This window comes from Puma concolor, chromosome F2 (genome assembly GCF_028749965.1).
Source record: "Puma concolor isolate L17-30 chromosome F2, mPumCon1.1.hap2, whole genome shotgun sequence".
In the NCBI taxonomy this organism is placed as follows: Eukaryota; Metazoa; Chordata; class Mammalia; order Carnivora; family Felidae; genus Puma; species Puma concolor.
Genome location: NC_141684.1, coordinates 71,484,888 through 71,502,082, shown reverse-complemented (window position 1 = coordinate 71,502,082; position 17,195 = coordinate 71,484,888). Strand labels below are relative to the sequence as shown.

The following is a 17,195-nucleotide window of genomic DNA, read 5'->3' as shown; positions in this document are numbered from 1 at the left end:
AATTCATTTCCATTATAGGGTGGTTTTTTAATTCTTCTTCTGTGGCTCCCTATAGACTTTGGATCAATCCCTATCTGGAGAGCTGGATGAAATAAACCTTTTCCTCATTTGCATGTCAGGCTGTCTTTAAGTGGTATTTGGGGATGAGTTTTTTCCCAGTGGGCTAAGAATCTTATGGTATACCAGACTTCCTATCTAGAAACATCCCCATCTAGCATTTATTATTAACTCTTCTAGACTGTCATTTTCTTGGTCTTAATTAATGCCATTACTAACCTTATGTGAAAGCATGCATGGTCTTTTCCTAAGCCAAAATCTAATCATAAAGCCTAGTTTCCTTTCCCCCTCTTGGATACATGGTGCTTAGTAGCACATTGTTCTATAAATGAGAGCCATAATGGCGAAAGTGCTTAAGGACACGCATCTGACACCACTACCTCTAGCAATGAGCATAAGAGACATTGACACAGAGGAAAATTTACCCACTGGTGTTCTCAAAGTGGCTTTTGTGTATTTTCACTGTTTCGAAGCATCTAACAGGTTGGTTTAGCCTACCTGCCTTTCTTCCTTCACCGAGCACCATTTGTTCAGTATCCACTATGTGTAGGTACTGGTGATTGCCAGGGATTCAAAGACAAATAATGCACTCCCAGCTCTGGTGAGCTCATAGTCTAGTCTATAGAGGCAAGTGGTCTTTTATAAATAGAACAGGAAATATTCTTGTCTGCAGACATGGCATCTATTTAAAGTGGTATTTCATCACCTGTGTGGCAGGAATTCAGACTCCAAACAACCATGTACTTCCAGGCACCCTCTTGACAGCTTTGGTGTCAAATCATATTAATACGAATATCAACACTGTATGCTGTCCTGGGTGCTGATTATTGCTATGTCAGAACCTCTGTAAGATACAACTGCAGCGCCTGTGACTCACTTCTTACCTGACATTTGTCCTATTAAGTAGCCCTGTCTTTCCTCTCTTCACACCTACATCTAATCTGTAACTAAGTCCTAAGTACTGTCTTTCCCAGTTCTTCTCACATCTCTACAATTTCCATTCAGTTCTCACCTAATGTATTGCTGTCACCTCCTCCTAATTGGGCTGTGTGACTCCAGTCTCCTGATTCCAATTTACAGTCCCTGTTGCCAGTCCAAATCTTCCTAAAACATGACTGCCGTTGCTTCCCCCTACTGCATAAACACTCAGTAGTTCTCCCATTGAGCGGAATGAAGAAGCCACAACCCCATTTCTGACCATATTTCTACATTCTATTCTCTTTGTTCCATGGCATAGGCAAGCATGCCCTGGCTCCCAATACTTGGTCTCTGTGCTCTCAACTCTTACTGGTGTTTGTATGGCTCCTTCTTCCCTTTCCCTTCTCTGTCCAGTGTCCAAACCTTCCAATTCTTCACAGCCCAGCTGAAGATGTCCCAAGTCCCCCAGCCATAAGTGATCTTTTCTCAGTACTGTGGGCGAGTTGCTATGATCCTTCTTCTGCAGATGAGAAAACGAAACCACAGAGAGATAAATAACTTACGAAGCTCACATGGCCAGGAATGGCCAGGATTTGAATCAGAGTCTGCCCAACTCCAAATCTCATTGCTTTTAATGATTCTGCTTCATTTGCCTCCCATATACATATTTTTTAATGTCTCCTACCAGTTCCCATGTACTTGCAGAAAAGGAAAAAAAAATCCTCTTATCTTATGTGTTTTCCATAAAGTTGAACTTTTGTTAAATCTTTGAATGAATGCCTCCTGACTCCTTATCCAGTTCCATGTACTTCAGAAATTTAAAAGTAGACATTAATTCATGAGAAATTATATTATCTGTTTAAGTGAGCAGATAGATACACTTGGTGTTAATTTAATTATTTTTAATTTGGGGGAGACTTTAGAAGCATTTGGATCAAATGTGATGAAAACATAGGTTTTATTTATTCAAACTATTTCTTGATTTAAACAAAAACATAACTGAACGGGATGGAAGACAAGTTCTAGGAGAATTAACTCTAAACGGTGAGTTATTGTAGGTGCACACGCACACGATTTGTGCCCTTATTTGCCACAGAAACGCAAAAAAGGAAGGACGCTGGCCGACTGGAATTGTGAGCTTTAGTTCCAGTACCATTTTGAATATTGGGTATGAATACTTGACATTCTTGTGTCTGTATCTCGAGATGTAGGCCTGTCGGGATTGGTCTACAGAAACACGGCCTCTTATCTTCAAGCTTTACGTGAATGACAAAACACTGTTTTCACCATTTTTATCTCTGTTTTCTCTACATGAGTTCTAAGTGAGGGTCCCGTTCTTAGACAAGATTATTACCCTTTTGTGCTCTGTCCTCTGTAAGCAAATGGTTGGGGAAGAGGTGAGCTTGGACCAGAGATGACAGCCCCATCCTCTTTCCATGGATTGTTGCCATACTTGGTAGAGCTAGACAAACATCTGAAAGGGTTGTACTTGTTTGTATAAACTACACTCCATTTAACTTGAGAATCTGTCACCCGGACTGCACTAAAAATTCCGAAAGCAGATGATATGCTATAGCTCGCCCCCTTATCTAAAACTCCACACACAGGAAGGGCTGCATATGTCATGTTTGAATGGTATCGAATACATTATTCCTTTTATCTGATGCAGAGGCTTTGAGAACCAGATATTCCCATACTGCAACTAATCACCAATCAATAGGCAACTCATTATTCTGGTGTTACAAGGAATTGTATTCTTATGTTAACATAAGTCCTATTCACTGACCAGAATAGGATGAAATTAATAGATGATAAGTTAATTGCAAGATGTTCCCTCTTCCTTTTTTTCACTCATTCTTTCTCTTTTCTTCCCTCATCTCTTTTTCCCTTTCTCCCTTTCTCTCTCCTCTTGAGAGCATGAGCCTCATCAAATCATGTGAGGCAGAATTAAATCCAGGCTTCTGTTCCCTCAGTGATCATCCCTGCTGAGAAAAGTAATTGTCTAATTTACTTTCCAGCTAACATTTAGGAAAATAAATTGAATAGTAAGCGCCTGCAAATATTAAGTCTACTACAGCAAAGCTAAACGTTTTTGTTAGTATCTTCCTTGCACCTAATGTTTTCAAAACACATTTTTTTTCACTTTTCCTTGATTTCCTCATTGAGAAATATGGGTTCATTTTCCTCAATGCACAATGACACACACACACCGTTCAGCTAAGCCTTGATTCATGTAGGAATTATTAGAAGTCATTTACGAAAATATATCACCAGAATTCCCATCTCAGACCATGTTTTGAAAACCCTCAGTTTTAGAAGAGGAGAAAATAGGTTCCTCTGGATAGAACACGATTCAATTTGTACATTTCTTATTGTCCTGTTATCATCACCTCCATGAAATCAGTGGGACCAAAAAGGTTATCCCTGTAATTCATGCAAGTACCAATACTGCCTCCTATTGGGATTTGCTTCACAAAGCTTCTTCACACATTATTTTGCATAATTCTTGCAACAGCCCTCTCATGGAGGAGCAGGAAATTACCCCTTACTGAACTCCAGACTCCTATGAGTGTGGTCACATATTTGGTGTGTGGCACAGCCGGGATGTCAAGCCTTGAAGTACAAGTCCTTTGGTCCCTTTACTAAAACAGAGTTCTTCCCTTGTCCAGAGACGAAAACGCATCAGAGGAGCAATGGATGGAGCACGGTGTTCCTCTCCACCTCGGCCAGGGCATCCTTACCAGATAAGGGGCAAAGTGTAGTCAGTAACTGTGAAAGCCATGCCATGGTTATTTTGATAATTAACATTGAAAGAAGCTTCAAAGGGGTGAAGACATAAAGAAGCATGCTCAGCTACACCGTTTCTGCATCTGTGAATAGAACATAGATATTTGGTAGCCATTTGCTTAGCTACCATTAGCCATTAGCCATTAGCCATTTGCAAAAGCATTTTGTGGTTTAAGGAGGACTTTAAAAACTTCCCAAGAAAAAAACTAAACACTTGATGACATTGAGTGTGAAGTTAAGAGATTTTGAGATAGAACTGGCCAAAAAGCTTTAACTACAAATATTAAGAGACTTCTTGCTGCAGTAGGAAAGTTAGAATAGGAATATACACTGTGACTTCAGAATGATTAAGAGGCTTCTCACTGCTCTTCCTAAGAACTGGTGTCACTGGCAACCCTATCATATCTTTACATGGTTATTTGATCACATGTAGCAGGGTTTTTTTTCCTTATGGGAGTCTAGGATCTAGGTTCTAAGTTCTAGAATCTCCACTGAAATTTCAAAGCACAAAAGAATCACTTCTTGAGGCTTAAGTGTCTTCTCATTGATAAAGGGCTTACGATCTCCACTATTTTGCGTCCCATTTGTAGTATGCTCTTGCTAAATTATAAAGCCTCGGGTAACAATACTTGGTGCTCAGCTCATAAAAACAATAGGACCTAAAAATGAGTCACTACTTGTAATCTCTAAGTGCTCACAGTATAATAGTAAAAACTCTTAGATAAACCATGACTACGTCCTAATCAATATAGATATTAATATAAATATATTATCCTTTTTGGGGGGAGGTTTCTATTGGTTAGTAATATAGTTCTTTACATTCCATTGGCAATTTGTAGTTCATATAGTGCTTTCACATATATTATCACATTTGTGCTTTTAATTGTCAATTGAAAACTGATACAATCCACAACTGACTTCTGTTCTCATTTCTACAATTTACTTAAAGTAGCTGAATTGTTCATGACCATTTTGGTTTGCTTAGAAACCTTGTTAGAAGATTCATGGAAACTTACCACAACAGATTATAAACTCTAATAAAAACTTTAAAAAAATAAACTTCTTGTTTAGAGCAATTTTAGATTTACACAATTTTTATGAAGAGAGCACAGTTTCCCCTGTACCCTGCCTTCAGTTACCCCTATTATTAACATCTTACATTAGTATAGTGTATTTATTATGTTTAATAAACTGATATGACACATTTTTATTTACTAAGTCCATAATTTATTCAGATTTCCTTAGTTTCTACCTGGTATCTTTTTTCTGTCGCAGGATCCCATCCAAGATACCACATTACATTCAGTCTTCATGTCTTCTTAGGCTACTCTTGGTTGTGACAGTTTCTCAGACTTTCCTTGCCTTTTAATGAACTTGACAATTTTGAGGCATGCTGGTCAAGCATTTTGTAGAATGTCCCTCAATTGGAATTTGTCTAATGTTTTCCTCTTGATTTACTTGGAATTATGGCTTTTTTGGAAGAAGATCACAGGGGTAAAGTACCTTTTTCATCACCATATCAAAGGATAATACTATCAACATGAGTTGTCTCTGTGCCACAAATGTGAGCAATAATAAATGATTACGTTCTTCAGCCACTGAGTTTGGGGACCCTAGTCACCTGGCCAAGGTAGGGCTTGGAGGTTTCTCCAGCTTATACTTACTCTTGTTTCCCTTTCCGTACTGTACTCTTTGGAAGGAAGTCACCACACTCAGCCCACACACTTGGGGATTTATGCCTCACCTCCTTGAGGGCAGAGTATCTGCATAAAGTATTTGGTCTGAGAGGTATTTTTAAATTATAAAAACCTGGGAGGATTTCACAAGTCAACAGTGTTGTAAGGAGGAATGAGGAAAAAGATGAGGAACTCCATAGGAGGAAGGCAAGAAGTAAGGAGTTCAAGATAATCATCACAACTAAGGCATGAGGTGAGGTTGTATGCCTCACCGGGGGTTAAACGTTATGACCTGAAACATAATCCATTCAACTTTTTCCTGCTCATCCAGTTCCTCTGTTAAAGTGAAGCATTTGAACATTGGGGAACTATAATGAAGTCCAGAATCCCTTCACTTTTCTCCTGAGATCATCCCATGGATATAATACTTCATGCATTGACAATGCCTATCCTTCAGTAAGGTTCTGGTGTTGAAAATGCATGAAATGGTTTCCCCATTTCCAGAGTTTGATACCTTTTCTTGAGAGTGGATTCAAGTGGATACGTGATGAGAAGAGGTGTTATCTCTCAAATTATACTGTTGCATTTGACTTAGTTAACTACTGATATTGGACAGCGGTTGCTGTATAACAAACCATCCCCAAACTCAGTGGCTGAAGAAAGTAATCATTTATTATTGCTCACATTTGTAGGACAGCTAGAGTTTATCTAGCCTGGGTTCAGCTAGGTAGTTCTGGTTCTCATGAAGATCTGTTAGTTGGCTGGGGAGTCACTGATCTGTGTTCCTCACCCTTTTCTTCAATTCAGCATGCTAGCTGTAGCATGTTTTAATCATAGCAAAGTCAAAAGGCAAAGGAAGAAGTAGTAATATTTGCAATCTATCATACCCTTATTTCTCGAAACACTCTTTTTTTTCTTGTAACTCAGGACTATCTCCATCCTCTTATCTTTTATTTCCTTAATTCTTCTTCCTTCAACTCAGTACTGTAAATAGGCTCTACCTAAGGTTTTGCCTTTTAGTCCTAACCTTCTCCATGTGTGTGCTCTTCTTAAGAAGGCTTATCCTGGGTCAGATTTTCTAATTCCCTAGTGGTAGTTTCCAGTTTACTATTAGGCACTTCCATATTTTCATAATCTTTAGTCCCATGCTCCCCTTAAAGCAATGTTTCTCCTGAATACAAAGCTGTATGTTTTTTTAAAGATTTTATTTTTAACTACTCTCTACACCCAACATGGGGCTCAAACTCACGACCCCAAGATCAAGAGGCACGTGCTCTACTGACTGAACCAACCACATGTCCCTAAAGCTGTATGTCTGAAAAGGACTTTGGTCTTCATTTAATGTTTGATGTGGATGCAAAAACAAAAAGTCCTGATGAAAACCTATCCTACATTAATAGGAATCTGACAGCTCTTAACGTTAAAAGAGAACACATCTGAAAGAAAACAATAATGAGGAGGGGAGTATTAAACACCATTTCCTATGAGAAACGGTTAAAGTTACTAATATTTTTTTTAATCTAGAGATTACATGGGGCATCATGATCATCATGTTTGCAGAGTTGAGGTATTCAATATGGAAGACCTGAGGTGTTTTCTTTTGTAGCAGAACTACACCCAATAGGTAGATTTGGGGAAGAAAAATTTTAGCTTGATGTAAGAAAGAAATTTTTAGTAAAAGAACTGTATGGAAACAGAATGGGCTATATGTATATCTTCATTTTTCAATTATTGTCACCCATCTTTCCTGAAATGTCTCGCTTCCCTTTCTCTCAATCATCAAAATCCTATCCATCCTTTAAGATTAATCCCAAGCCTTCATCTCTCCACAAACTCTTCCCTGACGACTCAAATTTTATTGATCCTTTTAACTCATGTCCATAATTTCCTAGCCCACCCCAGCTAAATTAAGTGCTCTTTGAAAATAGAAATACAACATATAACTTTATAATCTTAAGGATGAAACACAATGTTGAGCTTCTAATAGACATTCAGTAAATTCTCACTGATTTACTGTTAGAAATCTTCCCGATTTCTCATCCGGAATCATTAGGCTTGGGTTAGAATTTGAACCAGGTTGAAATGCCCAAGAGTCTGATCATTTCATACTTCTTTCACAAAAGGAGATGCCTTCTGATTTTAATAGTAGCCTGAAGAAAATACGGAATTTTGCCATCACTTGCCATCCAAGCTTACATTTTCCTACTTATCAAAAAAGGCACTGAATTCACAGGTTCTCTAAGATTTTTGATTTATAGCTCAGATAATTTGTTGGAAGAATTAGCAGAAGGAAATTGCCATCAACTTCCTCATGTCTGAAAATCATCTCACACAAAAATCATCTGGTGAATGGGAATATATGGCGTGGAGGAACGCATACAACACTGGAGAACGTCGCTCTCGTTGGCATTCAGGTCTGCCTGTTGTCATAGTTACCGATGTACTCCGAGCGGTTTCCCTCCTGAATCATACTCTGCAAACCCTCAATGAAAATAAGCTATGCTTCCTGCTTTATTTTTCTCTAACCAAGAACTGAAGCTAGAAAATAGCCTCAATTGCATGGGTGTTTTTATACTTTCAGCAAGATTTTAAGCATACAAAAACAATGAGGAATTTAATCAAAATAAGTGCCTCTGATTGCAGTTTTTACCTTATTTGTTCAGCGATGATTCACTGAGGAGCTAGGTGTCGAGGACACAACTAAGATTATGGCCCAGTCCTCGCCCTAGAAGCTGACAGAGCTCTGCGAGGGAGAGAGACGGGTAAGGGATGCATTTCGGGGAAATGCAATCAGTTTTGTGCCAGAAACAGAGTATGGAACCCAATGGAAACGCTAAAGAGAAATAACTTTAAAGTTCGGGGTGCTGATGCAGTTGTATCAGAGGGAGGCTCCCGTCCTGTGACTCTTGCCGCGTTGTTCCTGCGAAGTTTGGCAAACGTATTTTTGGTCACTTTGGATACAGGACACCTGCATCACCCTGCAGGTTGGGCTTATGGAGCAGCGGCATGAGGCGACCAGCCCTCTACTCACAACATGCTATCGCCTGCTGATACTCACACACAGTCTCCCCTTTGTGCTTTGGCTCCAGGAACTCCTTCACAGACATCCTCCGTGCCATCCTGCTGTCCCTGGAAGTCCTTATCGAAGATCCAGAGCTGCAGATAAATGGCTTCATTTTAATCATAGACTGGAGTAATTTTTCCTTCAAACAAGCCTCCAAACTGACACCTTCAATCCTCAAACTGGCTATCGAAGGGCTGCAGGTATGTTCACCCAACGTACAGTACGGGACCGTGTGACAGTGTACTTTTTTCTTATTCCAACCCAAGTAATATTTGTCCTTTGGAATAGGAAAGGAAAACTTTGATGCAGTTCACCTGTGACTCCTCCATATTTTCACTCCAGCCTGAGTTAGACTTTTTTTTAAAGTCAGTCTTCGTTTTCATTAACAACTCTAAAGTACTGTTACCACAGGCACAAATTACCTACTGTAGCAATTATGAATAAAGCTCAGAGATGTTTAGCCTCATCCATCTGAGAGTTCACAAAAATTAAAACTAGAAAACATCTGCTCTATGAGCATGCCCTATGTAGAGGTGGCATGGGGGCCTTCCACTCTTTCTAGAAACAGTGTTGCACTATGGAAATGCACCCCGTGGACCCTCATTTCCCAGAATGCACTGTGCTTGAGTGTCTGTACTAAAGTAAACCACGTCAGTGCAGACAAAGGAAGCAGACAAAACTCTACTTACTGTTTGTGTGACCAGTTGTCAGGACTTTGGGGAAGGGGGTTTTGTGCTGCACGGAGGTCGGGATAGTCAGTCTTGGGGTTCCTTCTACTTTTAAAAGCCAGTGATTCTGTGAAAAGTAACAAACTCAAAGGGCACTGCTGGGTAGCTTTCTGGTGACAACACTATTACAGTACAAAGTAAAGGCACAGTTCGGGAAGGTTCAGAATCAGCACAGATAAAACCCATGTCCCTTCTTAATTTTGAAGGAAGAATGACTCAATGCGGTGACCCTCCCCAAAGATGTCAGTGACATGAAGCTATGTAGAAAAATAAATATTTGCTAATTCTCAGATCAGCAGCCATTACCCTTGCTCTTCAAAGTGCAAAAGTAGGAGACCCATTTCCACCACTCATCATCATCTAGTGTGATGGGTGGTTGATGGGTCTGTTTCTTGAACTGTGGCTTATTCGTATCGGGCCTCCTACAGATCTCTAGCACCTCGTAGGCCTCTGATAAACAGGTTTGTTGAAGGATCTTATTTTATTGAAATGGTTTCCTATTTCAAGGGTAGGAGAAATAGAACGGGCATTTCAGAAGAGGAGGAGCATATACACCCTCTTCCACTAATGCCACGTTATCCTGGGGGGCTGTATCATGCAGTGTACTGGGGACACGTTTTGGAAGTTGCTTTCGCATTTCTAGACTACAGGCAGTGTCCTGCCTTACCTTAACCAACCCGATCACGGACTGGTCTGCCCTATACTATCGATCTCTTTCTCTCAGCTTTAACTCCTTTTCTCCAGACTCCTCTTATCCAAATCACTGAACCTCTGATCTCTCTCTCCTTACAGCTTTTATCAAAAAGAGTTTGAAAGGAAGCTGCAAAGTTTATTTCACGCTCTATAATTATGCTGACCATATTTCCAGGGTTTTCTGTGGTAGTACAAGCTTCATTTAATTTTATCCATTTTAAAAAAGATAATCCAATACATGTGTAAGTAGCTGTGATTCTAGCTCTATGTATTTATAAGATTTTTTTTTTCATAAATCAGGAAAGAAATGTCCTTTATCCAACCTTGTATTCCAGTTTTTCTTTCTTAAAACGTGTGAACTATATAATATGTCCCTTGCCAACTCCACTGGGCTGATGTGGGTCTTACTGAATTAATGCACGTGATGTGTTTTAAAAGGTAAGGCTACACATAAGCTTGTAAGATGTTTTTGTGAGAAATAGTGGGTGACCTTTTGTGGGCAAGGTGAGTCCCATCTGGGCCTTTACTTGTACCAGGGCCTGGGATGAATTTCACAACATCCTTCCTACAGCTCTGGTTAAGGAGTAACTTCTACTGAGAGAAGGGAGATGCATGAGGTCAAGGTCAGAGTGGAGTAAAAGTACTTCCTCCCATCATCTCACAGAACAATGACCTGAATCCCTTTACTCCTCTCCCTTTATGTAAAGCAAGGTAAACTCCTTTGAGGGTGGGTAAGTATCAGGCCAGTCTGGAGTCAGGCAATCTGGATTGGAATGCAGATTTTTCTGGGAATTCTGCCTGCCCAGGCCCTGAATCCCTGGGAACCCTTAGGAAGGTGCAGTCTCTCCTGCTAGGAGAAGGAAGCCAATGGTCCCAGGGGAAGCTAAGCATGGGTATAGCTCCTCCATTTTGGATACAGGCTCCCTGGACCATCTAGCTGTTGTCTGGGCCACTGTGAAAACTCCCTCAGGGCCACTGCAGATAGGTGCTGCTTTTGTTCCACAGAGGGCACTCAGATATGGCCATTCACTGGCAACTTCTCACTCCAGGCGATTATCTCTGAGGCTCATTCCAGGCTTTTCTCTGAGGGGACATTCAGACACCATGGTCACCCCTCTACTGGCTCTCTCAGTGATCTTTCTTCATTGCAGGGATTGTTTTTATCCACAATGTAGCCATTAGCTCCTTTGACATTTCAAAAAAGTCAGAACTTGTACTGAGCAGAATTCATGCCTTTGGTATTATGCTAAGTGAAATAAGTCAGTCAGAGAAAGACAGATATCATATGATTTCACTCGTGTGTGGAATTTGAGGAACTTAACAGAAGACCATGGGGGAAGGGAAAGAAAAGTAAGATGCAAACAGAGAGGGATGCAAACCAGAAGAGACTCACAAATACGAAGAACAAACTGAGGGATAATGGGATGGGGAAAACGGGTGATGGGCACTGACAAGGGCACTTGTTGGGATGAGCACTGGGTGTTGTATGTAAGTGAGGAATCATGGGAATCTATTCCTGAAGCCAAGACTACACAGTATGTTAGCTAACTTGACCAAAAACAAAGAAAAGCATTCATACCCGTGTGGTCACACTTGTTGTAAAAGGAGGATCTCATACAGGTCTCCATTCGCCAGCCACGAAGATTCGAGATTAATTCTACAATACTGCTGACATGGGCAAAGACATAGACTGTTGTGGAGAAAGGGAACTCGAGGTAAGGCCAGTCAGCAAAAGAAGAGAAGCCCCTGTTCTTCTTCCTGTGCACCCTCTGAGAGGTCTGAAGAGGTTAGAGTATCTGCTAGACATGCGGGAAATTGCAGGGGACGGAGATCCTGTGTTCCAGTGAGGAGACCTTGCTCTCTCTGCTGTTCTGCCTTTGTAGGGTAGATGTGAGACAGCAGCCTTGTCAGAAGGAATCATCAGACCACTTTCGTGCTAGGCCATCTGGTTTAGGGTTTTAGCTATTTATAGGAACTGTCTCAGATTACCTGCTGCTCAAACCCTAGATAATTTGGGGCCCTGGGGCATTACCACACATAGGTAATACAACACCTACCGCAGGGAGGAGGGGGTGGGGGCTCACTGCTCAGGCAGTGAGAATTTAGAATCGTTTTTGGTCATCCCACACCTTGCGTAACACACTAGTCCCCAAACCCTGAGTTTTAGCCCTATTACCTCCATTCTTAGTTCTCTGTAAAGACAGTTGTTCAGCGCAACCTTCCGTTACTAATTGTTGTGCATTGAGTTCCTTGAGGAGCAGACTCTGCCAGAGATTAGCATGAGGTTCATCAGGGAGTGCTCTTGGGATCAACTCCTGTAGAAGGGAAGCTATGGAAGAATGTTTGCCAGCAGAAGTCAAGCTAGGATTCTGGCATTTCCCGTGAAAGCCTCGGGTGTTGCGACTGAGATGACCCTTCAGATTTCTCCCTGACTGGGGCCAAGGGGTTGGACTTTGATATTCCCACACTGTTCAGTCATTGGGTACAGGCTGCTCTGGGAAATGGTTGTGAGTTTGGGCGAAGTGACTCTCTTCAGCCGAAGCCCCAGAGAGCACTGTTATCTGCCAGCTTTCTGCTAGCAACATCCCCGAACAACTGGGGAATAACTCCGCAGTCCTGAATGAGGCCTGGCAGTATATCAGAATTTCTACCATAATACGAAGCAAAAGATATTTGGAATATTCTGTAATGGAATGTCAAGGAGCTTCCTTTATTTGGAATCTAGGTGTTGAACCGCTTTTTTTTCTTGGTTACATAAAGTCCTCAATTCTACCCAAAGTGGAACAAATACCCAGTAATACTGAGGTGATGGGCACTGGGCAGGGAAATCAGTGGCCTACCAGTTGTATTTCTGTGCCTCAAAAGGCAATTATATATATTCAACTGATCCTTGATAAAGGAGAAAAGGCAGCACAATGGAACTGAGATAGTCTTTTCAACAAATTGTGCTAGAACGGGACATGTCATGTGCAAAAAACTGAATCTAGATAGAGACGTTACACTCTTCACAAAAACTAACTCAGAATGGATCACAGACCTAAGTGTAAAATTTAAAGCTATATAAATCTAATAACATAGGAGAAAACCTTTGTGACTTTGGTTATGGCAATGACTTTTTAGATAAACCACCAAAGGCACAATCCATGAAAGAAATAATTGATAAGCTGGACTTCATTAAAATTAAAGACTTCTGCTCTGCAAAAGACCGTGTCAAGAGGATAAGAAGAAAAGTCAGACTGGGAGAAAATATTTGCAAAGATACACGTGATAAAGAACTGTTATCCAAAATATACAAAGAACACTTCAAACTCAACGATAAGAAAGTGAACAATCCAATTAAAAAATTGGCCAGAGACCTGAATAAACACGCCACCAAAGAAAACATATAGATGGCAAATAAAATAAAAAAGAATGCTCCACATCACATTCATCAGAGAAATGCAAATTAAAACAGCAATGAGATACCACTGTCCACCTAAGTAGAAAGGCTAATATCTGGAACACCAATAACACTAAAGCCTTTCAAGGATGTGGAGCCACAGAAACTCTCATTCAGTCCTGGTAGGAGCGCAAAATGGTGCAGCCACTTTGGAAGACAGTTTGGTCGCTTCTTACAAAATTAGACGTATTCTTACCATACGATTCAGTAATCAAGCTCCTTGGTATTTACCAAAGGAATCAAAAACTTATATGTACACAGATGTTTTCAGCAATTTTATTCGTAATTGCCCAAATTTGGAAGCCACCAAGATATTCAGTAGGTGAATGGATAAATAAACTGTGATACAAAACAATGAAATATTATTTAGTGCTAAAAAGAATTGAGCTGTCAAACCATGAAAAGACATGGAGGAAACTTAAATGCATATTATGAGGTGGAAGAACTCAATCTGAAAAGGCTACGTACTGCATGATTCCAACTATACGACATTCTGGAAAAGGCAAAGCTATAGAGACAGTAAAAAGATCAGTTGTACCCAGGAGTTGTGGGTGGGGGTGGGGGGTGGGGCCGGATGAACAGGCTGGGCACAAAGGCTGTGTGATGCTATAATGATAGATACTTGTCATACATCTGTCCAAATTCATAGAACAGGCAATACCAAGAGTGAACTGTAATGTAAACTATGGACTTTGGATTATAATGATACGCCACTGTAGGTTCATCAATTGTAATAAATGCACCACTCTGGGGGGGGCGGGTGCTGATAGTGGGGGAAGCTACATATGTGTGTGAGCAGGGGATATATGGGATTTCCCATATCTGTGCCTTTCCTTCAATTTTGCTATGAACTTAAAACTGCTCTAAAAAGTAAAACCTTAATGAAAAAAAAAAGGTAATTATATTACCTCTAACAACAATTATCCAAAGAATTGTCTGTGCATAGAACTTTGGTTATGTGCTTCATAGGCTGAAGTAGTGAGTTATAATAATAATTCTATAGAAGACTGCTCTTTAAGGGATCATCAGATTTCTAGATCAAAAGTTACTCTGTATCAGCCAGTCATGAAATTCTAATAGTGTATGTATTATACATTCCTCCTTTCACAGCAATGCTTTGAGGAAATGTCATTGTTTAGAATGTTAAGTTGTCCCAGTTACATAAATATTCTATGAATATTAGTTCAAAGAACTTCAGTTAAAATACTAATTTTGAGAATGCCTGGAAGTCATTTTCTCTCACTCAGTTGTTTGATCTCTTAAATGCGGTCAATAATGTCTAAAAGAGCCATGTATCTGTTCATTACAACTTGTTTAAATTTTAATCAAACTTAAAGTAATATTTATGCCACCATTTTAATACAGCTCAGTGTTACTCTCAATTCTGCTGGGGAATTCTGGCAGAATGAGCAACACGCTGAAATCCTGTTCTTGAGTTTCGTGATGTCTCCAAAATCAATTTTTGGAATTATTTCTTGTAAATCATTGTGGCCCAGCCATTACAATCAACACACGGCATTTATCAATGTTCAGCCAATCCAGATACTTATAAAGAGCTTACTGGGCTGAAGTGTTTTACTTGGGAAGAGCTGTAGCCTTGTGTCCCGCAGGCTATTTACAAAATGTTTGATTCCCTTAAAGACCCAGGCATTTGTTAAGGGTTTAAAGAAGCTTACTTTTCATTCACTGGAGGAGAGCCAGGCATCATTCATTCTTTCTTCTCTTTTCCCCTCATTTCTGGGCTTAGGTCGTTTTCCTCTGGCCAATCAGACACTTTTTCTATTCATTCACTCTTCATTCAAGGCTTACTGTGTGACTGTTTTGTTGTGGTTAAGGATGGTATTGTAATATTTATATGATAAATACTATAAATATTTGACTTATACTGTTATAAATATTTGATTTACACTGACTTTGCCCCAGGCACTTTTCACATACCATTTAATTTCTACCATAAACCTATGAGGTAATACTGTTATGACACCACATTTTACAGGGGACAAAACTAAAATCTAGAGAGATCAATGGCTTGCCTGAGGTCTTTAAATGGCAGAACCAGGATCCAAGCCTGAATAGTTGGACTCTGCTCTCACCTACATCAAAGCGTTGGTTGTACCGCAGCAGCTGCAACACCTGGGAACATTTTTGAACGTTCAGAATGTTCAAATGTTTTCTATAGAGTTATCTCCCTTCCTCCACCTCCCTCCTCAAACTCCCAAAGCTTTGAGCCAGTGTACTGCAAAAGGAGGTCCGCTGCTTTTCAAACTCTTAGCCCAAAAGTGAGAATGGATTTGGAGCAATGCTCAGCGGCTCGGCCAGCTGCAAATCATCTCTCTCCTGGGTGTCCCTTTTTGTTACACTGCTTCCCACCTTTGTCCAGTCTCTCTACCCGCTTCCCACATCCTACTTTTTCACCCCTTTTCTAAAACATATGACACGCTCACTTGCCTTTAGAGCATCCCAAGTGCCCTATTCGCCTAAAAGACTAGATCAGTAAAAAGTCTGTCCAGTCAATGGGCAACCTGAAAGTTCTCTGGGGCAAATGAATGGATAGTGTGGTTAGAAATTTGGAAAGGCAGGTTGGGCAAGTGCACTTCAAGTTAGCAGTAGATTCGCACCGTATCAAGCATCAATGACGCAGACATGCAGGTACAGTGACTCCCGGTGTATTCATTCCACATAGAATGTGGGTCAGGTACTCTCTAACTAAACAGGATTTACAGCAGAGAACTGAGCTGGCCAGGCTTACTAAAGCTTACTTGCTAGTGCTTTATTATGCAAAGTGTAGTCCACAAGTCGGCAATATCAGCATCACCAGGAGCTGGTTAAAAATGCAGAAACTCAGGCCACTGAATCAGGATCTGCATTTCAAGTTCTTTAATGTGTAAGTGGTCTGCATGCACATTAAAGTTGGAGAAACACTACTGTAACAGATGGCATTACAATATAATAGGATCTCTGCGTCAAGTGCGTCAGACTTCCCTGGGGGGCTCGGTACAAACCCCATCGACTGTATCTCATCCCCAGTGTTTCTGAGTCCATAGATCTGGAGCAGAATTCACGAATTGACCTTTCAAAAACATGCCCAGGGAAGCTGTTGCTGGTACAATCACACTTTGATGTAGGTGGGCATCGACTCTAACTATTTGGGCTTCAGTCCTGGTTCTGCCACCTAAAGACCTCAGGCATGTCATTGATCATTCTAGATTTTAATTTCATCATCTGCAAAATGTGGTGTCATAACAGTACTACCTCAAAGGGTTATGGTAAAAAGTGGATTGTACGTGAAAGGTGCCTGGGACTAAGCGTCACAGACAGTGCTCGCCGAATGATAGAGTGTTATGGAAAGAACGAAGAGACCAGCCCTTATCCATGGGCTCCTGTGCCTCTAACGTATGGATTTAAATGAGCATGCTCTCCATTGTCCCAGGTCTGCCAGTGTGGATCCCGGAAAATGCGATCTCATCAACCTGTTCCCTGGCCCTGAACAGGGAGCTCCCTCTCCTCCCTCGCCTTAATGACTTAGGTCCAGATTGTTGTCACCTGTCCAGGCTGTGGTACTTGAGATGCTGTATCTTTCTATTCATGTGGTGTGATCCTTTTCATTATCACCAAACAGTCAACTGTGCACGCTTTTGCAGTTGGGTGATTAATGGGGTCAAAATCACCTCTTTCATCTGGCAGGACTCTTTAGCGATAGCATTTATGGTGTCTTTTATTGATCCTTGCAGTTGTCATGTATTAAAGAATATTAGATAGAAACAGATTGAAGGAAAAGGATATTTCTACTTTGCCAAGAGGTTTCTTAATTTATGTTTCCTGAACACTCCTGG

At 40.6% G+C, this 17,195-nt stretch overlaps 1 protein-coding gene across 1 annotated transcript in view; it reads left to right on the top strand.

Annotated features, from left to right (window-relative positions):
- The window catches only part of CLVS1 (clavesin 1), a 174,491-nt gene that overhangs the window by 76,788 nt on the left and 80,508 nt on the right, over positions 1-17,195 (top strand). The window contains exon 3 of the mRNA XM_025922836.2: positions 8,528-8,702. Coding sequence (XP_025778621.1) covers positions 8,528-8,702 — 175 coding nt within the window. The remainder of the gene's footprint in view (positions 1-8,527; positions 8,703-17,195) is intronic.